At 61.5% G+C, this 21,868-nt stretch overlaps 1 protein-coding gene across 9 annotated transcripts in view; it reads left to right on the plus strand.

Annotated features, from left to right (window-relative positions):
* The window catches only part of RAP1GAP2 (RAP1 GTPase activating protein 2), a 71,000-nt gene that overhangs the window by 19,240 nt on the left and 29,892 nt on the right, over nt 1-21,868 (plus strand). Inside the window, exon 1 of one of the 9 annotated variants that reach the window (XM_068909883.1) lies at nt 15,435-15,541. The exons of the other annotated variants lie outside the window; for them this stretch is intronic. Coding sequence (XP_068765984.1) covers nt 15,435-15,541 — 107 coding nt within the window. Of the gene's footprint in view, nt 1-15,434; nt 15,542-21,868 lie in introns of those variants that run through there. 9 annotated transcript variants of the gene reach the window in all.

The following is a 21,868-nucleotide window of genomic DNA, read 5'->3' on the forward strand; positions in this document are numbered from 1 at the left end:
ATAGCATGTATACCATAAAAAGGTAATTCTGTATGCGCTGCGACCAGTTTCTTGAGGATTTCTCCAAAAGCCGATCTGTCTGAGGCTGTCTGAGGTCGAAAGGCCAGCAGTGCTGTGTTGTGCTCTCCCTGCGCTCGTGGTCCTCGGGGCTTCTCTCCCTCTCCCCTGCGCCTTGGCTGACGCTGGCGAGCGGCTCAATGGCTGGTGCCGAGGGGAGACTGCAGGTTTGGGGCAGTGTGATTGCAAAAGCTGTGTTTCTTGAAGAAAGCAGGTTTCAAGATTGCAGGCTCTGAGCCTGCTCCCCCAAACAGCTCCTAAGCTTCCCACTGCTCTTGCTGCTTTATGAAAAAGTCATCTTTTATTAATTCTGCCATGGCTCTCCTGGAGCTTTCTTCATTAATGCAAACAAACCTCCTCCTGCCACACTGGAGAGCGCCTGGGAGCTCTCTGCAAACCCGTCAGCGAGCATCACGAAGGGAAACAACCTTTTCCATTTCCAGGGAAGACTCCTAAGGAGCATCGTGCGTCACTGGATAATACTGCGAAACGTGATGCCGAAGGCCAAGCCCTCGAGCTGGAGATGCAAAGCTTGCAGAGGGCTCTGCCCTTGGGGGATGCTGCCCTCAAAGACGGGCAAGTGATGTTAAACTGCCCAGAATTTTCTTTAACCATCCTAGATTTGCCAGGCTGGACTAAATCTAACCTCAGACGCTGTGGCGCAGCACCGGCAATCACGCACCAGAGGGAAAGGCTGGATGTGGCCCCCAGCAGCCTCGATCTCCGGCAGAGCGGAGTGTGGTCAGGGCCGTGTCCCGGCCGCCAGCCCCGCTGCGGGAGGGGGTCGCCCCTGCCCCCTCTCGTCCTCCCCCTCCTCCCGTTTTGTGGGTGCGGGGGCTCTCCGTTACGAGGCACAGGGGGGCTCCTGGCACGATTCACGTAACTGCATGCTTAATATAGAAATATTCTGGCCAAGGCTCCCTTGAGTTCGCAGTAATGTGTATGGGTAGCTGCTCATGCAGCTTCCCTTCGTAATCACTACTTGTGCAAATTATTCCTTAATAGAAGAGCGTACAGCAAGCCTTGGGGGAGCCTGCTGCAAATGCCCATTGTAAATGGCACATGAGAAATGCTGCTGCTAAGCTCGTTGCTCAGGTTTTGCTGAACTAATGAGAACTTTAAATCAGTATTTACAGCTTTGGGGATGGGGAAGGGGGGAATCTCAGTGGATTTTCTTTTTCCTTGTGCTGCTGAGAATGGTTGCACTGTTCCTTACACTCTGCCTTCTCCCATAATTTGGTTTTTGGGGTCTGTGCAGCAATTCTGCTGCATGCATGCTCACTTAACCTGCACCACACCATGCAATTAATGCCTGTGCAGTGCTGCAGAGTCCTGGTGGTGTGCAATGCCATGTCGGTTTGCTCCAGGTGTGCTGCTGTTCAGTCAAGTAAGACATTTAAATTTTATAAAATTTTTTCCAGAATGCATTTTTGATCACAGCAGAACATCTTTGCTGCTGACACGCCACTTGTGCAAAACTGCTGATGTGATGTAAAATGAGGCTGTGCGAGCTTGAGGGCTTGCTTTGTTTTCCACACTCAGAAATGAGATGGCCCCTCAATTTTTCCCCCTTCTCCCTGGCACAGTTTGCTTTGGTTATGTCAAGGATCAAATCAGCCACCTCCTTTTGGCAGGAATAAGGATCTGATGGCTGTGTTTCTCTTCCCCTCCAAAGCTCACGGAAATAAATTTGTTGTGGGGAAAATTGGATTGTTGCATGGCTGCAAAGCCTCTCAAACCCCGACGGAAATGGAAGCTGTTACCTCAAAGGCAGGGCTAAGGGAAGGCATTTAAAGGTTTATGAAAAGCTGAACGACGGCTTTCGGGGGGGATGATTGGCCCTGGGCTGCTGGCGGCGCTCACCGGGAGCGAGGGTGCCTGCCCGGCGCCGCCGAGCCCCCGCTCCGTCGTGTCCCTGCGAACTCGCCTGTCCGTTTAAAATGGACAAACCACCCTCCAAGCGCCTCGTTCCCCTGCAGGCCCTTGCGTCCCCGCTCGCTCCTGGCCGTGGCCCCGCGCTTGCAGACGCCCGAGGCGCCCGCGCTGCTCCAGGACGGGCACCTGGGAGAGGCGGGGTTGGGCTGGCGCAGGCAGGGCGAGCCCCGTGCCGGACCCCGGCCTCGCCAGCGGGGTTGGCTCGGAGCTGCCTGAGCATCCAGAAAAGGGTTTTATTCCTGCTCTTTGCAGCTAATGCATCCCGGAGCGCCGTAGCTCTCCTGGTTTGTGGACAGATTGCTTCATTAAACGTTTCTGTAATTGGGGCCCAGCCAGAGCCATGTTAGATATTTGTAAAAGCTTAATTTTTTTTTTTCTGGTTTTCTAACACCCTCTTATTACTGCAGCCTTCTGGCTGAGACACTGGGCGTAGGCAATCTTCTTTTGCTGTCTAACTTGTTAATAAAAAGACAAGCTGCTTTCTGCAAGCCAAGGAGCACTTCAAGGAGCCTTATGCATTCTGCAAACATCAATATTGACTTGCAAAAATCTGGCAGCGGAGAAATAGCGAGCGGCTGCTGATCGGGGGCACGGGCAGCTGGCGCGCGCCGTTTCGTGAACGGGCGTCGCACGAGGGCTGCGAGGACCCGCGCGCGGGGCCCGGGGCCCTTCCCAGCTCGAAGAGGAGCCGGGGGACGCCGCGCTCGTGGGCACCGCCGGCGTTGGAGGCCAGGCTGGCGAGGCATCGAGGACGGTGGGCGAGTGCCCTGCGCCAGGGCTCAGTCCCGGGCCGGCGGTGCTTGGGAGACCTGGACCGCGGTGGGTCGCCGGCACCAGATCTGGGAGCTGCCGGCGGGGGGCTGAGCGACAGGGGTTGTGCAGGTGCCTCCCCCAGGAAAGCCCTCGAGGGCTGCCTGGGTTTGAGGGGCACGGAGCCCCGACCCCCTGAGGCGTTGGGGATCCAACGCGGTGTGAATTTGCCTTTGGCTTGACCTCTTGCACCGCTGGCCGGAGCGCGGCGGCGAGAGGGAGGCGCTGCGCAGGGCTGCTCTCCCAGTGCTGCTTCTGCTGTCCACGACAACAAACTCGAACGCAGGTGGCACCAGAGCACCGAAGCTTTTTTCTCCTCTGTCTCTCCCTCCTTTTTATTTTTTAATTTGGTTTTCATTAGTTCCTATGGTAACCATGAATATGTCTGAGGGACGAGAAACTAGAGAAAATGAGTAGACGTTGCAGAGCGGGCGTGTCGGAGGAGCCAAGGCAGATTGATAGCCGTGGCATCTCGGTTGCGGGTTTAGTTGGCCTAATTGCATTAAAGCAAGCGCCGGGACGTACCTGGAGTCGCGATCCGCCAGCGAAAGCGCTGCGGGAAGACGAACGCCTCGGGCTGCCGCCGCTCCCTGCGTTCGAGCGCCGCCCCGCCGCCTCGGGATGCACAGGAAGCTCTGGTGAGTTCGGGGCTTGCTTTGCCTTTGGCGGTTGCACCCCGTTTCCGCGCTTGCTGGGGTGAAAGGGGCCGGCAGGCTTCGGCTTTGCAGCTGGGGGTTCGAGCGCGGTGTCCCGCCGCGTCCTCCCCTCGGCTTGGGACGGAGACGTGCGGTCGGCTGCAGCCCGCGGCCCCGGCGCGCAAGTGCTGCCGGGGGCTGTGCTGGGCCGAGCGGCCCCGGCTGCGGTCCGGGGAGGGCTCGTGACCGGCTTCGGTGAGCGCATCCCTGGTACGAGCCCGCGGGCTGCGGAGCTGCGCGCGCGGCTGGGGCATCGCCTCCCCGCCGTGCAGCCCCTCAGCGTGGCGTCGGGGCGGGGACGAGCCATCTGCCGCCGGCCTCGGTGCTGCCTGGCCCCGGCACCTGGGAATCGCGTCCCGGCAGCAGCCGGCTGAGCTGCGGGCAGGAGGTCCCGCTCCGAGGCAGGGGCTAGCTGCCCCCCGCGGCGCCCGCCCCGCCGAGGCTCCCGCCTGCAGGCATGCCGTTGCTGGGGTAGCGATGCGCTTCCTAAACAGTTTTTGTTTTTTCTGTTAATGGGCTGTGGGCTCAGAGTGCTGGAGGGAGGGACGCGTGTAGCAGTATTTGAAAAATTCAAATAAATCAGTAAAACCTGCTGTGGGCCTGCGCCCTGCAGGGCACCGTTGCTGGCACTAGTGTGCTGCAACACGGAGACCAAGGCTTCCACGTGCGAACCTGGCTGGCGTGGATGTGGGACTTTGGCACAGTCCAGTTTGGTGCCAGTTCCACTGCGCCATTCCATTCCATTGTGTGCTTTCCTCCCCCCTCTTGATTCACTTGATATGAAAGGTCTGGGGGAGCTGAACCCCTTGGACTGGCAACAGGGGGATCAAGTCTGGAAGAAGCACTCGAAATGCCAGTTTGTTGCTGATGTTTCTATTGTCACGTGAAGTCTCTGCAGAAGGCGAGCCGTGTCTCCTGGATCGGGTGATACCAGTGTGGCACTGGGAGTGCTGGTTGCGATATGGCTTTAGCGTGTTTTAGAAGTTATACTTAAAGTTTCTTGGTGTAGGTCATGCTTCCCGGGAGGGAAGAACGGAGCGAGACTGCAATTAAATCAATTTCTGAAGCTGCAAGGTAACCCTAGGGGGAAAAATCAGCATATCAAAGGATGTTTGCATATCAAAAAGCAGCTCTGGCCCAGATAAGGTTGCATAAGTATCATGTGCATTCTCGCAAACATCCCAAACTAGTCCAAGGCCAGCGCAACGACTACCTGAGTTACCAGCAGGTTTGGCAGAGAGAAGGTCCACCAGGAGCTGTCAAACAGCTTGGCCAAGCGTACCCTCTGCTGTAGGTGTGACTGGGACTGCAAGGACGTGCCTCCGTGGTCCAGATTTGTTCCCTTTGCTTCAAAAATAACCTGGTCCAGTGCTGTCCTTAGCATGAGGTTAACGAACCCTTTGCCTGCTGATTGCTTCTCAGCCCTTGGTGCTCTGGCTGTTTTTCTTCGGTATCATCAGTAGGGTAGGGGAGAAATCGCTGAGTATTAGAAAAAGACCCTTCATCAGACAAAAAGTTGCTTCTCATTTTACCTCACGAAGCGATAATAGCAATGAAATAACCACGTCTCTGTGGAACAGCAGGGCCTTGTACCACCAGCTGCTGAGAGCTAGCGTGCATTCACGTGAGATGGCATGTGACTTGTCTGGTAATGGGAATGGCGGTGGAAGACGGAGGTGGGAACAGACGAGATGGGATTTACTTGACCTTTGTAAAATGAGCTGTGTCCAAGCTTGAGGCTCTTTAATGTTTGATGGGGTCGGAGCAGAGTTAATGGGGAGATATGGGAATGATGGAGCTGCTTAGCAGGAGCTGCACTGACCGCTTCAGCGATCTTCCCAGGCTTGGGCCTAGGTCCTGTGAGGACAAGCTCTGGAGGACAGATCGTCCTTTGTGGGTTTTTTTTTTTAATTGTAATTATTATAATTTCTTAAAATGGATAATTGCATGCAGAGGCATGTTTTGCAATCATGCTCTAGCTGTAGCAGCGCGCGTGTTGCAGCTGGGCCCTCACCTCCGCGGCACGGCGAACCCTGTAAAACTCCCCAAGAGCGGCTGTCTCCGGCGGGCAGAGGCAGGCGGGCTCCGGGTTTCGTCTCGTTTCCCAGTTGCTCGTCTTCTGGGCGGCCGGGGCTGCCGAGCGCGGCTTCCCGGCGTGCTCCCTCCTCCTGCCTGTCTGCGGGGGGAAATTCATCGTGAAAGCTGCAGAAACGAAAGAGAAAAAGGGCTCAGGCGGGGCCGGGGCGAGAAGGGTTTCCTTCAGCTCGCGGGATGAGCGGGCGCGCGCGGCGGCGTCGAGCGCCCGCCGTCCTCGCGGGGCGGCTTCGTGCCCGGTTTCCGCCGCTCCCGCGTGCGGGGCGGGGGGGCAGAGCGGGGCGGCCCGGCTGGCCTGGGCCCGGCTCGGGGCGCCGCCGCGTTGGGCGCCCTTGGGAGCGGGCTGCTCGGCAGGCCCCGCCGCGGTTTCGGCCCCGTTCCCGGGCCGGCGGCCAAGCCCGTCGGCGCTCGCGCGGCCCTGCCCCGAGGGGGCCGCGGCCCGGCCCGGCGGCAGCTCTCCGAGCGACCTTCCGCGGGCTGCGGCCTCCGCGGAGGACGCCGGGGCGGAAGGTCGCGTTGGGCCGCGGGGAGAGGGGAGGCCTGGGCCGCTCAGCCGCGAGAGGCCTGCGCTGACGGGGGCTGCGGGCCGGGCCGCCCCGGCGCCCTATCTGGGGGGCGCAGGCCGGGAGACGCCCAGCGCCGCGCTCGCCCGCGGGACGCGCTCTGGGCGCCGCAAAGGGGCTGCCGGCTCTGAGGGCCCCGGGGTTTCGTCCCGTTGAACCCGGTGAGCCGCGCTCGCGTCACCCGTCGGCGGCCAGCCCGCTGCGGGGAGGCTGCCGCCGCCCCGGGCAGCGCGGCTCCGGCCTCTTCCTCTCCGCGCTGGCCGCGGGCCCTTCTGGGCAGACAGTCGCGGCGAGGCCGCTTGGAAGAAAAACAGCCTTTCAGAAGCAAATATTGTTGTAGCGGGGAGGGAGGTGTAACGGCTAGAGCGATGAAGACGCCGCGCGGCGGTGGAAGCGGCCTGTCCCAGTTCGGGGGACGCTTCCCCGCCGGCCGCGATCGGCGCGGCGGCAGCGCGCTCGGCCTCCCCGGCGGCGCTGACGCTCGGTGGGCCGACGTGGGGGTTTAATTTGGGCGTCTGGGTGCCCTGGCCCTCGGAGTAACCGAGCGGGAGCCTGGCGTTCGCTAACGATGACTGTTAATTGCTGCGGCGCTCCCAGCGGCCGCCCCTTTCTCCGCGCTGGGGCTCCCGGCGGCAGCGGCGCGGTGCCGCGCTGGGTCTGGCCGGCCCCGCGGGGCAGCGGCTCCGGGCAGCGCGGAGGGGGCCTCGCAGCAGCGCGCCTGGGAACGGCCTCTCCGTCTCCGGCGTTTTACCTCCAGCAGGGCTTGCGATACCCTTTGGGGGTTAGCAAGCAACGGCGCCGGCGTTCAGCCCACCCCTCGGCATGTTTGGGAGCCTCGCGTCTTTAAAAGCCTGTCGTGAAAGCGCGGGTCATCTCCGACCCCTACCTAGAAGATGCACGTGGAGGCTTGACAGGTGCTTGAGCAGGCCGGAGCTGCAGCAGCGATCTGTGGAGCCTCAGAGGTCACCCCGTCATGCACAGTCCTTTCTTGCCCTTCCCGAGCGCTTCTGGTGTCACACACCAGGAGCTGTCACAGCTCCTCCTCTGTACAAGCAATTTGGTGTTAATCCTCGCCGGTTTGGAAAGCTGAGCTCCGTGTTCTTCTCGCTGAGATGACACAGGTTATATTTCTTTATGACGTGTTGGTAACGAGCAGCAGCCTGGGCTTGGCTGGGAACGAGGAAGGACTCTGCAACGGATCCTCAAGGTGCTTCCTCAGCTTCAGCACAACCGTATCAGTGGAACAGTTCGCTCTCCACCTGCGTGCTAGGAGGAAGAGGACGGGGCGGTACGCTGACCGGCCAGGGCAATGCCAACGTCGTAATAGGTGGAGGATCAAACCGGGGTCCCCGTGATCCCCCCTCTGGCCCTGACTCGTTCCTTAGGGAAAGAGAACAAGAAACAAGCACGTGAGTAGCGTTCTCGCCTGAGATACGCCATCTCCGTCCCCTTGGAGGCTGACTGCGAGCGGCGGCGGCGGGGAAGGAGCGTTTCCCTTGGACCTTGCAGCAGCGCCTGCTCCCGCTGCCGCCGCGGGCAGGGGCCGCGCTGGACGCGGCCGGGGCCCGGCTCTGGCGGCAGGCGCAAGAGCGCTGCCTTGAGCACGACTCTTGCCGCGGGCGGCAGGTTTGCTGTGCCGCCTCGAGAGCCGGGACGCGTCTTCCCGCCCGGCCTCCCCGAAGGCGGGCGCGCTCGAGGCCGGCGGTGGCCGTGCCCTCCGGCTCCCCGCGCGGCGTTCCCGTGCTGGCGAGGCTGTGCCAGGCGAGGTGCTCTGGCAGGGAGAACGGCAACCTCCCCGCTGCCAGCCGACGTGGCTTTTCTATCTGCGCGGTCTGGAGCAAGAGACGAGGGGGGAAAGCAAACGTAGAAATGGGTTTTTATTGCTGAACGTGATTGACTCCGTGTTCCCTGCTGTAAGGATGTGTCACTGAGATAACGCCTGTGTTTTAACTCTACAAATTACACGTGTCTCGGCGTTGTCGCAGCAGACGCGGCGCTTGAGGCAGGCGGGTAACGGAGCCGCGGGCGCTGCCGGGTGTGCGAGCCGCGCCGCAGCCCGCTGCTCGCCGCCGAAACGGCGACCGCCCCGGCGGTTTGCCACCCGCGCGCTCCCCGAAACGGCCGTCCGGTTTTGCTCGGGGGGGTAGAAAGCAGCTTCTCCCCAGCCGGCGTCCTTGTGCCTTCGCGCTCGGCCCGAGCGAGCCGGGTGTCGCCAGCCCCGCGGGGCCGGCGGGGACGTGGACAGCACGGGATTTGTTCCGGGTCGCCGCCGAGCCGGCGGGTGATGCTGCCTCTCCTGGCGTCGCCCTCGGGGAGCCAGGCCGGCAAAGGGGTGTGCGCCCGACTCGCGGACTCCTCTTTGGCCTAACGCCGTGAGCGGTTTTCGGGAGGAGACCCCTCCGGAGCAAGCTGGGCGTTCGGCCCTCGCGAGCGGGTTTGCGTTTACGGCCGCTGGCTTTGCGCGGCCCGTGCCGAGCCGCTCTGCCGAAGCAGAGTGCCTGCCTGCGGGTCCTCGGCGCCGGAGCCTTGCCGGTGCCCGCGGGCGCGCTCAGCACCCGCGCAGAGCGAGCCCCGCTGGGGCCGGGTTCGACTGCCAGCCTCCGGCCCGCCTTGGTCGGAGAGGGCTGTCCTGGGGCGGGCCGGCGCCGGAGCCGGTGGCTGACGGTGGTAGCGAGCCCTGAGCTTCCCGCCTGGGTGCCGGTGGCGTCGTGCTGGGATAACGCTGCCGGCCGGGGCCGCCCCGCGGAGCAGCGAGGGCCCCGCAGGCGCCGGCGGCTCTGCAGGCGCCCGGCTCGCCGCGGCGGCTGGTTTGCTGGCTTTATTAGCGATGTTAATGATAACTGAGGGCATTTAGTCTGCTGATTTGCTAGTAAAATTCAGAGGAACTGCTCATACGCAAAAGACTTATTTCCTCCGCTGATTTGATTTAATTTAATCTAATGCTGAAATCTGGGAACTTGCCTCTTCAGAAAGCCTTATTCAGAGGGAAAGAATGCCCTGAATTATCAAGAATACAATTTCCATTTAATTGTGCTGCTGTCATTATGGCGATGATTATTTTGCGCTGAATTTAACCAAATAGAAATGCTGCAGGCGTTCGAAGGAGCCAACGGGGCAGGGAGCAGTGCCCGACCTGACCCCCCCGGTTCTCGGTTCCCTTCCTGCCCGTGGCAGCCACATCGCGCACAGCCGATTGCTCGGGGCTCGGCCGGCCCCGGGCGTGCGCTCGGGGCGCCGCGGGAGCTGCCGGGGCGCTCGCAGCCACCCGTCCAGACCTTGAGCTTTTGGGCTCAAAGCCCGCTTCCGCCGCGATGCAGGCCACCTCGCTGTTTATCGCTCTGCTCGCGCAGGTCGGGTTTTTGGCAGGCGCTTTTCCTGCGACAGCGATGGGCGCTGGCGTGAAAAGGCTGCTGAAAACCTCTGCGCAGAAGCCTCGGGCTGCGCTTCGCGGCGAGCGCCGCTTTCCCCTTGGGGGCAGCCCCCGGCCCTGCCAGGCGTTTTCCACCAGCTGCCGCCGTCGCGGGCGCTGCAGCAGACGACTCCCCGCTTCGGGTGCGTTTTAAAGGCTGGATAGCAACGGGAGGGCGACCGGCAGCGCCTCTCCTGAGCGCGCTGTGCGGGGCCCCAGCGCCTCATCGCCGCGCTTTGGGCGCCGGGCGGCCGAACCCGCGGGCGGCCGGGCCGGCGCGGCGCATCGCCCTGGTTAGCTGCGGCCCGCCGCGTCCCCCGGCCCCGACGGCTGGCATCCGTCTGGCAGCAGCAGCAAACGGCTGATTGCGCCGGGTGGCGCGTTTAACGAGAGATTTGCCCCGCTCTCCGCGGAGCGGGGAGGCAGAGCAGAGGGCCGAGCGCCTCCGTTCCCGGCGTCCGCGGCGGCTGCTGGCGCCCCTCCGCCTTAGCCTCTGCTGCCTCTGGCTGCTGCCTGGGTTGCTCCTTAAGCCCCGGTAAGGGGCTCTGGGGGGCTGGGCCGGGAGCGCGGCGCCAGCGCCCGGCTCCGTGGCGCCCCGAGGGTCCTGCTGCTCGCCGGCCCGGAGGTCGGAGGCGTTCCCGCCTGCGGCGGGCACCGCGGCCGCGCCGTCGCCTAGTCCCGGGCGATCGCTTTGCCTGCTGCAGTCCCTTCTGCGTAAGCCTCCCCCTCCCCGAAGCGGGCGCCGGTGTCGCTCTCCGCTCGCCTGCCCGGCGCTGGAGGGCGGCCGGTCCGCGAACGGCGCTGCCGCTCGCGCCCGGAAGCGCCGAACGGTTGAGGCTGGAAGGGACCTCGGAGATCGTCTGGTCCAACCCCCCCGCTCGAGCAGGGCCACCCGGGGCGCGCTGCCCAGGATGGCGTCCGGGCGGGTTTTGAACATCTGCGGCGAAGGAGGCTCCACAGCCGCCCCGGGCAGCCGGCGCTCCGTCACCCAGGCGCCGGGCCTGCTCGGCGCGTCGCGGGCAGCGCCGCGCGCCTGGGCTTCGGCTCCTTGCCAAGGCGAGGCCGGGGCGTGCAGTGACTTCTGCGTTTCGCCGCGGCTGCCGTTGCTCCCCGCAAGCCTGCTGAGCGCGCTGGGGCGGCGCGGCGGCGCTCAGGCGGAAGGTCGGTGCCCGGGATGGGTCCTGGCCCACGGACAGACCCACCCAATTATCTCCCAGTCCAGCTCGCCTGCGTTTGTCCTTTTCCATCCGGTGTTTTGTAGCGGGAACTGGGTTTTTTCCTTAACTGTGGAGCTTCCCGGTAGGAGCCGGGTTCCCGCGCAGCGAGGCCTGGCTCCCGGACCTGCAGGCTCCTCTGCAAATCCCATGGACGCATTTTTACAGGCTCAGGTTCTAGGCAAAACGCAAGTCGGTCCAAGACTGCGGCATCGAAAAAACTGTTTTTTCTGTTACGTTGACCGTTATGCGACTCCTTGTCTATCTTTTGGAGAGTACATCGAACATCCGAATGGGAGTGACTGCACTAAGAATGAAAAGAGGCCGGAAGTTTCCTTTCCTAATTTGCGGGTTTTCTGTATCTACCTTTAATTTAAAAAGTAATTAAGCCTTCCCTAACTCACCTTTTGCTGTGCCCTTGATGCATACACTGGTGCCCGAATGGTTGCTCTGCAGGTTTTGTGCAGCTCCTCCCATGCACAGGGATAGTTTGTCTAAAAGGAAGAAAAAATACCTGCCTTGCGCTTTCTTGGTATTTCCTCTGTCTTTCTAAATGAAGTCATAAAGTAAATTTGTAATCACGTTACTTGGGGCTGGACTTAACATAATCTAAAGCTCTGTTTCTCGTGATACTTCTCTTAAAACTGGAGGCACTCTTATCCTCCTCCTGCAGCACTCCTTGAAATACCATAATCGCTTTCTCCCTCGCTTGCCAGCTCTAAATCCTTTTCTTCTTCTGCCAGGGAAATGCGAATGTGACTGCTCGGTTACTATTTTTGTCTTTCTACGTTGCTTATACCCTTCTTTTGTCCCTCTCTGTCTGCAGCTCTTTGAGTCTGGCTGGAGAAGGCTGCGCGGGGGAGCGGGGCGCCGCCGGGGCCCGGCCGTCGCAGGCTGGCAGCTTCGCGCCCAGCAAAACGGCGCGGGCGGGCTGGAGGCCCGCTCCATGCGTTTTCTGGGGGGGCGCAGCACGATTCGGGCACCAGATTAGGAGCTAAGGACTGTGCATGGAGAAAATGCGTTTTGCATTTGAGGAAGGAAAGCGTTTCTGCCGCTAAAGCGCTAAACGAAGCCTATCCCGTTTGCTGAAGGGCAGAAACGGGCGGCAGCGGCAATCGTAGGCGTCCTTTACTAAGGCAAGTCTCCCCTCTGCTTTCCATCGCCGAGCCTTACAGGCGGGCTTAGCCCGGTCGGCTGAGGGGAAAACACCCTTTTGGGCTCCTCAGCTCGGCCGGGTCTCAGCAGCCCTGGGCGGCCGGAGGCCTCGGCTCCCGCCGGCGCCTGCAGCGCGAGCCCCGCGCGGGGCGAGAGCCGCTGCCGGCAGCGAGCGTGCGGCCCCGGCCCTCGCCAGCTGGAGAGCACTAAGTCTGGCTGAGGGCGGCGCGTGGGCCCTGTCCGATGACGCCGATGACGGCGCTCTGGGCGCAGCCTGCGCAAGCGCGCCGGGAAGGTCGCGCGCTGCTCCGAACCGACTGCCATGTGGTCTCACCGAAGCGCTAAAATTAAAGCAGAAGTTACTCCGCAAACATATGAATTTTTAATAATAATATTAACAGTATCATGTTTGCACGGGAGATTCTGTAATATCAGGGATGAGGGTTTGATCTGGTCACAGCACGATATTTTCAGATCTTTCTGTCTCGGCAGAGCGCGCAGGAGAAAATGCCAAGCTTGGCATAAATGATCCGGCCGCCGCGATGACTTATTAGTACCGGCGTGTAATTGCTCAGACCTGAAACGAGCTCTCGCCAGCGCCTGGGGATTCAGGCTTGTAGTCAGCTCCCGAACGGTTTTCTCCGGAGCAAAAACGTCAGGGCTTTTTAAAGAGACATCCGCTGCTTTGTGCGGTGGCGGCGGCCGCTTGCCGCGAAGGCAGTTTAGGCGCTGCGAGGGTCGTGGTGCGCTGTGGAGGGGGCGAAGGTCCGGGCGGGACCCCTCGAGCTCCGGCGCCTTTCCTACGTCCTGTTACGGGTCATTCGTCCCCTTCGGTCTTAGGGCGGAAACGTTCGACCCCGCCGGGGAAGGCGGTGCTGGCGCGGACCTGCCTTGCGGCGGCTCGCTCCTGGCGGCGTCCGCGAGCCTGTCCCTGGAGCAGCGGGCGACGGCCCCGCCGGCGGTCCCTCCCCGGGGAGCGGCCCGCTCGGGACGGGAGCCCCCGCCTGCCTCCGAGCCGTCGCTCCGTGCGGGTCAGCGCAGGTGAGGTCCGGAGGAGACCGAGGAGCCCGACGCCTCCCTGGCTGCAGCTGGGTGCAGGAGGAAGCGCAGCTAAGCGTACCCGCTCGAAGGGATCCTCTCTTCCGAACACGAGCGAAACGAACATCTTCAAAAATCGATACAAAGCTACTTCAGCATAAAACAAGACGTGATTAATACTTAACTTGTCTGGAAAGGGGGGGAAGAGCAGCCAGGGAAAACGTCTCCGGAGAGAGACTCTATGAAATTTGAAGCTGTCTGTTTAATGCAATAGGTAAAAGCTTTAAAATTAACCCCTCCCCCTCCAATTAGACGAAAGCTAATGAGGTGCTGGAGAACTGATATAATTTGGTGTGGAAATGGGTTCTAATTTTTTTTTTTTTTTTGCTACTACCTTAGAAATTAGTCAGACTCTGCCTCTTGCTTGTTCAGCAAGAGCACAGGGATTTGTTGGTCCAACAAAAGCTTTATTAGAAGGCTTCAGGGCGAGTTAAGCGCTCTTCGCTTTCGGTGAGGACGAAGATAGCATCCAAGTTTACGTACCTTTTTTCCTCTTCCCCGTTCATATTTTGTCACGTGCCACAGTTTGGTGTCACGCAACGTTGTACCGAGGAGGCAGAAGCGCTCGTTTCGGGATCCGTTTCGGGATCCGGCGTTGGGCACGCGGGGAGCCCCGCGCTCGTCTGCTCGAGCCGCTGGCGGCACCGACCCGGCTCCTGCGGCGGTCTTCGCAGGCCCCGCTCGAACGCTGTTAAACCTTAAAACGTCGATGTTAAAATTAACCTCGAGTTTAGATCTTGACTCGGAAGAGCTCCGCGTGTGCTGCGGACCGTGGATGTGAGCGGGGCGGCCGCTGCCTTTCTCTGGTCTGGGGCTGAATCGGTTGTTGACAAAAAAGCCTGACGTGTATGTTTAGCTGCCTTAAAGCGGGATGCGTAAAGAAATTACAGCAAAGCCGAAGGGGATTTTGACTGGAATTAAAGCATTCCTGTGATTAGAGCTTGCGCTGAGATATTTAGGCGGAAAAGGCCGGAGTTAAAAATATGTTGAGCACCCTCAATGTGGTCGTTTCTGGTAGAGGCTGTTGAACTGCAGCCTGGAGGCGGGTTTAGCCGGGCTCCTGCCGCCGGGGTCTGCGCGAGGCGCCGGGCAGGGCGGCAGCGCCAGCTGCGCCCCGCGGCCTGGCGAGCTGGTGGCTCCTGAGCAGACACGTTTATCCCGGGCCGTGCCGGCAGAGCCCAGCGCGCCGTTAATGATTGACGGCCCCGCTCGCGGGTCTCCGGGCAGCGAGGCTGGCGGGGCCGCGGGGCAGGGGCTCCCTCCCTCGCAGCCGATGCCGCAGGTTTGCTGTCGCCTCTCTGAAGCCGGCTGGGAAGACGCGGAGCGCGGGTGGATTTGGGCCGGGTGGACGCCTGTGTTTCGGTCTCGTCTAGAGTCCCGTCTGCCTGTCCGCAGCGTGGACTGCCTTCATCCTCCGAAGGAGGGACCTGCTCAAAAGCCAACTCCGTGGCAGTGACACCAGGGCGAGAGGAAGGTGATGGGGGGGTGAAGGGGAAGAGGCCCGGGTGGTTATCGCCACGGTAACGAGCCCGTCGCCAGGGAGAGGGGCTGATGTTCTGAAGGGGGTCATTTACGGTTTACTTAGTGGAGGGGAAAAAAGGGGGGAAAAAAAAGAAAAAGAAATAAAAAAAAAAGGTAAAAAGGCAAAAATACCCCCCCCAGAACGCCCTCTGCCAGGTCGCCTGTGCGCCAGGCGAGCCGGAGGGGTCGCACCCCATCGCGCCCGTTTGGGGCCGCAGCGGACCGCGAGCCCGAGGCTGGCGGTGCCGCTTGTCCCCCCGGAGCCGGCCCACGGCAGGGGTCTGGTGGGGGCCGAAGGGACGGAAGAAAACATTTGCAATGGGGGGGCGCAGTGTCTTTTGTCCTGTTAAGACTTTAAAGGTGCTGTAACTTCGCTGCTGTAAATACTCGGCAGCCCAAGTATACGGGTGACAGGACAGGATGTTATAAAAACCTCAGCATCAGAATAATACTGGTGACATTAGAGCTTCGCTGTAAAAAATTAAGCCCCTGTTCATTTAACGTTCTTAAAATTCAGCTCATCCCTAGCGGTAATCAGTGAAGGACATCTGTGGAGGAAAAGACAGCGTTGCCCTCCTCTTCCGAAAGCACCGGCTGCGGCCGGGCGGTGCGCACCTCGCTGCTACCGCCCTTGCGGGCTCCGGTTTTCCCTGCCGTCTCGTGAGCCATTCCAGGCGTAAAGACAGGGGAGGGGGCAGCTAGTGCCGCCCCCGCGGCCGGCCGGGCCGGGCTGCGGCTCCGCGGCGCCGCCCCCATGGGAGCGCGGCGGCGGCGGCGCGCGGAGCGAGCGCGGAGCGAGCGCGGGGGCGGCGGCGGCGGCCGGGGCTGCGCTGCGCTGCCCGGCCCGGCCCGGCCCGCTGCCCCCGCCGCCGGCACCGGGACCATGTCGCGCCCGGGCGCCGGGATGCACTCCAAGCGCGCCGGCATCCGCGCCGCCGTGGTGCTCATCGGCTTGCTGCACAAATCCCGCAGGCAAAATAAAGAGAAAAGGTAAAGCGCGAGTTTGTTCGGCGGTTTTCCCTTTTTGTTGTAGGTTTAAAAAAAACGAAAAAACCCCGTCCTCGCCGCTGCCGCCGCGAGGAGGCGGTGGCCGAAGCGGTGGTTGTGGGGAGCGAGGGTCCGGGGGCGGTGGGGGCGCGCGGCGTCCGCGGGTGCCTCTCGTTCTTGCAGATCTGCGGCTTGCGTGTGCTGGCGATGTTTCTCCAAGGCCAAACAACGGACGTAGGGATGCGTGTGATGTGCTCAAGCGCTTTTCTAACCGCTGGCGCCTGTATGCGTGTATATAGATTGAACTCCATCCTTTCTAACTCACGTTAACCCTAAACACCCAGCTCTCCCGCTGCGTAAGCCCAGGAGGACTGCTTTCTTTCAGAGACTGCGGTGTTCAGAACTGACTGAACTCGGCTTAACAGCTTTGTCTCTTTACTGAAGAACAGCTGACAAATGGTTTCAGCTTTCCTTGACTAAGCCGCGGACTGTACTTCATGTTCAACTTCGTGTTTTGAGGAAATAGCCTGTTTGGAATATTGTGTTAGCTGGCATCTGTTATGCATGGCTCCTGATTTTTTTTTTTTCCCCTACTTATTACTGTGAGTTTCCATTTGCTTCAGAGACTTACAGTGCTCTGATTTATTTTGTGTGTTCTCGGTCAGCAAGTTCTTTTTCCACCAGGAGTGTGATGCTCTGGCAACTTTGTTGTTAAAAATAGTGAGAAATGTGCACCCAAATGTCAGTTGTGTGCATACCTCTTATTCTGCGTGAAAGCAACATGATTGCTGCTGCAGCTTGATGGATTTCTTATAATTTCTTTCTTTTTTCTTTTAATTTTAAGTGTGCTGTCATACAAAAAGCATATGAAGGAAAACTTGGTGGTTTGGCATCTTTATTGTAAAGTATCCCCCAGATTTGTGAGCCTGAAAAAGGGGGGGAAGAAGCATTAGCCCCCCCCACAGTCCGTGAGGTGTGGGTCGCGGGGGTCCGTGTCCCGTTTTTGGGTAGTCTCGCTGTGGTGCCCTGCCTCGGACAGCAGGTGCACTCGAGAGCAGGATTGCAGCGATGCTTTTATGAGTTCAAGGTGGACTTTCCACGTAGTTTGTACGTTGCAGTTTTAAACGTTCTCTTCTCCTCCTCCTTTGCTGGGGTTTTAGGCAGAGCGTCAAAGCTGAAGAGTTGAAACCCCTGCAGGGGAGATGGGCGCTCACCTGGGCCGAGTCACGGGGCAGCGGGGAGCCTGTCCCCCGGCCCTGCCGCGCTCGGGGCGGGCGGCTGCGGGGCAGCTCTCGGGCGGGCGCCCGCCCGCGGAGGGGCCGCGCGGTGCCGTGTCCTCCTCGGGGGTGCCTGAGCGCGGGTCGGGACGCTGCGATGCTCAGGGGGGACCACGGGGTCGCCTGATGGGGTCCCACCAAGTTAGGTCGAGGAGGAATATCTTGCTGCCTTAAAGGATGATAATGAAGTCTTGTCCTCCAAACCTCTGAAGCGGTTTGCAAAGCTGCTTAGAGAGGCTCTCGTTCGCCGTTGAGCCCTGCAGAGGTCTGCGCTGGCCTGCACGGGCTGCGCCGCGTTGCCCTCGCAGCTGGCTCAGGCTGGCAGGTGCTTCCGCACGGCGAGTTGCCTGCAGACGGCCGAGGTGCCCCGCGTCGGAGGGCCCGCGCAGCCCTGCCGAATGCAGCCGAGGCGGCGTCGGAGAGGGGCCATCTGGGTCGCTTCGGCCGGGACTCGAGACCTGCCCCACCAGGGGAAATGCGGAAGATAGCCCTAGCCGTCCCCTGCAGGTGCCGGCCGACCGTCCTTGGCACCCTGGCTCCGGTTTGGGCTCTCGTAGCCACGGACCACCCGTCTCTGCCCCGTTTGTGAGAGAAACGACTGTCCTTCGTGGGTGTTTTACAGCATCGGGCTCCTAATACGCTGCGTTTTCACGTGGTGGTTGACTTTTGGTGCGGTACTTCCCGGAAGGAAGTACCCCCGCAGCAAGGCAGCGTGTCCCTGCGCGGGGCCCGGGGGGACCGAGGGGCCTGGACGTCTCCGAAGCTCAAACCCCTGCTGAAGCTGCTTGGCGATTCCCGCGTCCGCCTCAGACGAGGCGCGAGAAGGAGACAAGGCTTCGGCAGCGGCGCAGAGCAAGGCTTTTCCCAGGCGGTTCTCTTTCCGCCAGGTGCCGGGTTTCTTTGAACGAGCTCAGCCCGGCACGCGAGGGCTGAGAAGGAAGCCTGGCTCTGAACTCCTGCAGAAACCTGGCCCGAAAAGCACGCGTCTGATCCCCCCAGCTGTCCTGTCAAGCGCGAGCTCTCTGGGTTTGACTCTTGCTGCGGCGTTCATTCAGACGGTGAGAGTCGCACGGGCGTCTCAAGGGCAGAGCAAGACCCTGAGGAGTTCTGCTCCTGTCTGCTGTGGATGGGGGGACGGACCTTCATGGGAGAGGCTGCGAGACTTCAAGCCGTCCTTTGCGGTGGCTGCTTCGTCTTATGCAAGCTGCCGGGGCCGTCAAAGCGATGTAATCTGCAGGAAGAGGAAGAAGGGGCTGTTTGCGGCGTGGTCAAAAGGGACTCTGTTCTTCCACCTGCTCCTCCTTTCTTTTTTTTCCTCCCACATTCGCTCTTTGTTCTGTGTTTGCAATTGAATTTTGCTTTACATGAGCCATATGCGAGCCTGGCAGGATCGGTGGCAGCTGCAGAGTCCCCGGTGGCCCGTGTCCCTCCCTTATTAGCAACCCAGCCAAGCGCAGCCGGACAGCCCGACCTGCCCAGGCTCCCCGCGCCGAGGCCGGCGGTCCGGCCGCGCGCCGCCCGCCCGGGCGAACGGGGACGCGCAGCGACGGCCGCTGCACCGGGTACCCTTTTCCCCGGCGCGTTCATAACTCCCGCTGCCTCCAGAAACCTGAGGTTTCGAAGCGGCTGTTTTTATCTGCATCAATTTGCCCGCGTGTTCCAAGCGCGGGCGATGTGGCCTGTGCTGGTAAAGCAGGTAGGATGGGGGTACCCCGGGTGAGCGGCTGGGGACGCACCCTCCCGCGCGTTGTTCAGCCTCAGCTGCGCCACAGGCAACTGGAAATAAGGCAGATGTTTGCCTTTTTTTTTTTTTTTTTTTTAAATCGCAGTCACTGCTAACACTTCAGTTCAGCAAAGGATCCCATAGCTGCTCTGTCACCTGACGTCATCGGGAGTGAAATCTTTGCCTTGCATGAAACCAATTTAAAAAGTCCCATTCATTTCGGTAGGACGCGGGTTTAGGTTCACTCTCTAAAACAGCGGTCGCCTGTGTTTGGGCCCCTCCGCCGTCCGCCTCGCACCCGTGCCTTGGGGGCCGAGGGAGGCGCTGTCCGATTGCCTTGGTCTCGGTCCTGCGTCTGGTGTGAGATCCCTGGCTCCAGCAGCAGACGACTGGATCAGCTCAGAAATGACTGCCCGCGGTTCTCCGGCTTATGTTTTCCAGATAATCCCCATGGCCTTAAAAAACAATCCACGAGTCCCTTGGCTGATTTATCCAAATGCTGCTGGAGATCATTGTTTTCTTTCTGCTCCTGGAAATGAGATTAGAAAACAAAATTTTTAAAGGATAAAAGTCTGTTTTCACTCTTATTCACATACCAGGTCTTACTTTCTTAAGGTTACAAAGTGGGAAGTCCTTGACTAACGGGAAGAAATCCATTTTCTGCACAGCTGTACGTAAAGCCAGGAGCTAGCTCCTCTGCTAGCTGGGGAGGAGGACGGGCTCGCGCGGGGGGCGCGCCGTGACCCGCCGCAACGGGCGCGCGCGCTCGATACCTGCGCTGGCAGGATGCTCTGAGCTGCTCTCGGCGGTATTTGTTCTTGGTGCAGAGCAGTAATTAAAGCTCAACTCGTTTGCAGTGAAATGTCACCTTGCTCTTAGCAGGGTTCTCGCTCCTCCTTGTGCGAGTTATAGGGGAGGGGAGTCTGTGTACGGACAGGCGCGAACTGGCAAATCCATCATTTGTTGCAAGAAACGGAGACTAGAAGATGCTGGCTGCCGTCTTTGTCGGCTCTCGGGCTTCAGTAGGGGCAAAGCCGAGCCCAGGACGTGAGCAAGGGAAAAGCTCCGTCGCGGGGAGTTGGGAGCCCGGGGAGAGGGCGCGGAGCTGCCGGGGGCGAGCCTGGAGCCGAGCCCCAGCGGAGAGCCTGGGCGCCGGCGGGTGCCCGCGTCTCGAGCTGCAGCTCAGCCTCGTGCTTTTCCTCCTCTTTTTCTTTTTGAACGGGGCCGGGCGCTCCGCCGGGGCGAGCTGGCTCGGTGCCGCCGCGGCCCGGCGCGGCGGGCAGCTCGGCCCCGGGCGCCCCCGCTCGCCCCGCCAGCGCCGGGGCAGAGGCAGCCACGGCGGGCGCAGCCAGGGCTCGCGCCGGAGCGCCGCCCCGCCAAAGCTCGAGGCGCTAGGAACGGGGCGCGGAATAAACCAAGGAAGGAGCAGCTGGCAAGGTGATGCCCGTCAAGGGCAAAAAACGACGGCTCCAAAAATAAACACCGTTAATTTGCCGGACAGCTCTGCTGTCCTTCTCGAGGATAAAGGGCCCGACAGCGTGCATGCTGCAGGGGCGGGCGCCTGCTCCGGCCGCGGGAGCCGGGCGGCAGCAGCGCCCCGAGCGCCGCGCTCGCCCGCCTGCCCCGTGCACCGGCTTCCCCCCTTCCCGCCGGGGGTTTTCCCGAGCGCGCCGCGTCGCTCGGAGCCGGCCCGGCGGGTCAGAGGGGCGGCAGGCAAGGCGGAGCGCCTCGGAGGAGCTGCTTTCCGCAGACGTCGGGAGGAGAAAGCGGGAGGGAAAGGTTGGCCCGGGCAGGAGGTTTCGCTGGGAGAGCTCTGCAGTGGGGCTCCGCCGTGCCGCACTGCATCGTATCGCACTGCACTGCATTGCACTGCGCCGCATCGCACCGCGCTGCACTGCGCCGGCAGGGCTGCTCCCGGCTGCCGGAGGCGACGGGCGTTGCGGGGCGATGCGCCTCTGCTACGGCGGCGGCTGCGATGGCTGTGTGCAGCGACGGCACGGAAACGGCAGCGTTTCTCCCCGTAAAACGCCCTGACTCGGGCCGATAGAGACGGACCGGGGCCGGGCCGCGCTCCCCGCCGGCTCTCTGCCTCAGTCGGGGTTTCTTGCAGCGGAGCTGTCGCGGTTGCTGTCGGCGTTGGTTATCTGAGAAGCTGTTGTAAAACCGCCCGTTCTGCCCGGCTCCCAAAGACAGCCCTTGGCCGCGCGGTGCAGCGGCGCTCTCACGGAAGAGGGGGTTTTTGTCGGCGCGAGCTGCTGGCCGCCGTCAGGAGAGGCAGGGGACGCCCGGCCCCCCCTTGCCGCGCGGGGGTGCTGCCGGCGCTGGGCGCCCCGCCGGCTCGGCGGCAGCGCGCTCGCGGCTCGTTCCGCGAGTGAAACGCAACAGCAGCAGCGTTGGGGAAACGGGGCGGTTTTTGATGGAAAGCCGCTCCTGAGGCTGCTCCGAGCTTCTCGAGTTTTCCGGCGGAGGATGGCGAAAGGCCCCGAAGCGCTGCAGCTCTGGACGACTCCGAGCGCTTTCTCTGGGCTTTTCGCCCTCTCGCGACTCCTGGTTGAAGGCGTTTCGAAGCCAGGCGCCCCCCCCCCGCGTTTGCCCCGCCGGGTCGGCCGTGCCGGAGCACCGGCTGCCGCGGCGTTGCGGCTGCCGTGCCGCCGGCTCTGCCCCGCCGCGTCGTGCCTGCGGTTCGACCGCAGACCGCTCGGGCCGGAGCCGCGCTGCTGCCGGGCTCGGGGACGCGGGGGACGAGGGAGCGCCGCGGGGGGGGCCGCCGGCCGCGCCGGGGCCCGGCGGGCGGTACGGACGTGCTGGCGGTCCGTCCCCCGTCCCGCGGGGCGATCCCTTTGGGAGTTAGGAAGAGCGAACCGTCAGAGCTCGCGGTCGCGGTTCAACGCAGCGCGTTCCCGACGCGGCCGGGCCGCTCGCGGGGAGCTGCCGGTGGAGGGGTGTGTTTTGCTCTCCCCCGAATCGCGAAGGCAGCCGCAGCAGCTTGGCCCCAACATGTGACAGAAGAACATGCTGTTGTGCGAGTGATTTTAGAGCGCTTAGGAGATGATGCTATGGCAACCTGTTACAAATCCCAGATCGACCAGATCAGATCAAATTGTTTGTATGCATCCCTGTAACTTTAATCTTTGCAAAGTCTGATATGTTTTATGCCTTTGAGGCCGCTGTGCAGATTAGTGCAATCAAGCCAGAGCGCAGGGTTCAAAGGAAGCAGAGCAAAGAATAAGTGGTTTACTCCAGACTGGGCTGTACCGTAGCGTCCCAGAAAGTCAAAGAGCAAATAATGCAATCTGTCGCCCTAAACGTTTTTTCGGCAGGCGAGTCATG

This window comes from Struthio camelus, chromosome 16, assembly GCF_040807025.1.
Source record: "Struthio camelus isolate bStrCam1 chromosome 16, bStrCam1.hap1, whole genome shotgun sequence".
NCBI lineage: Eukaryota > Metazoa > Chordata > Aves > Struthioniformes > Struthionidae > Struthio > Struthio camelus.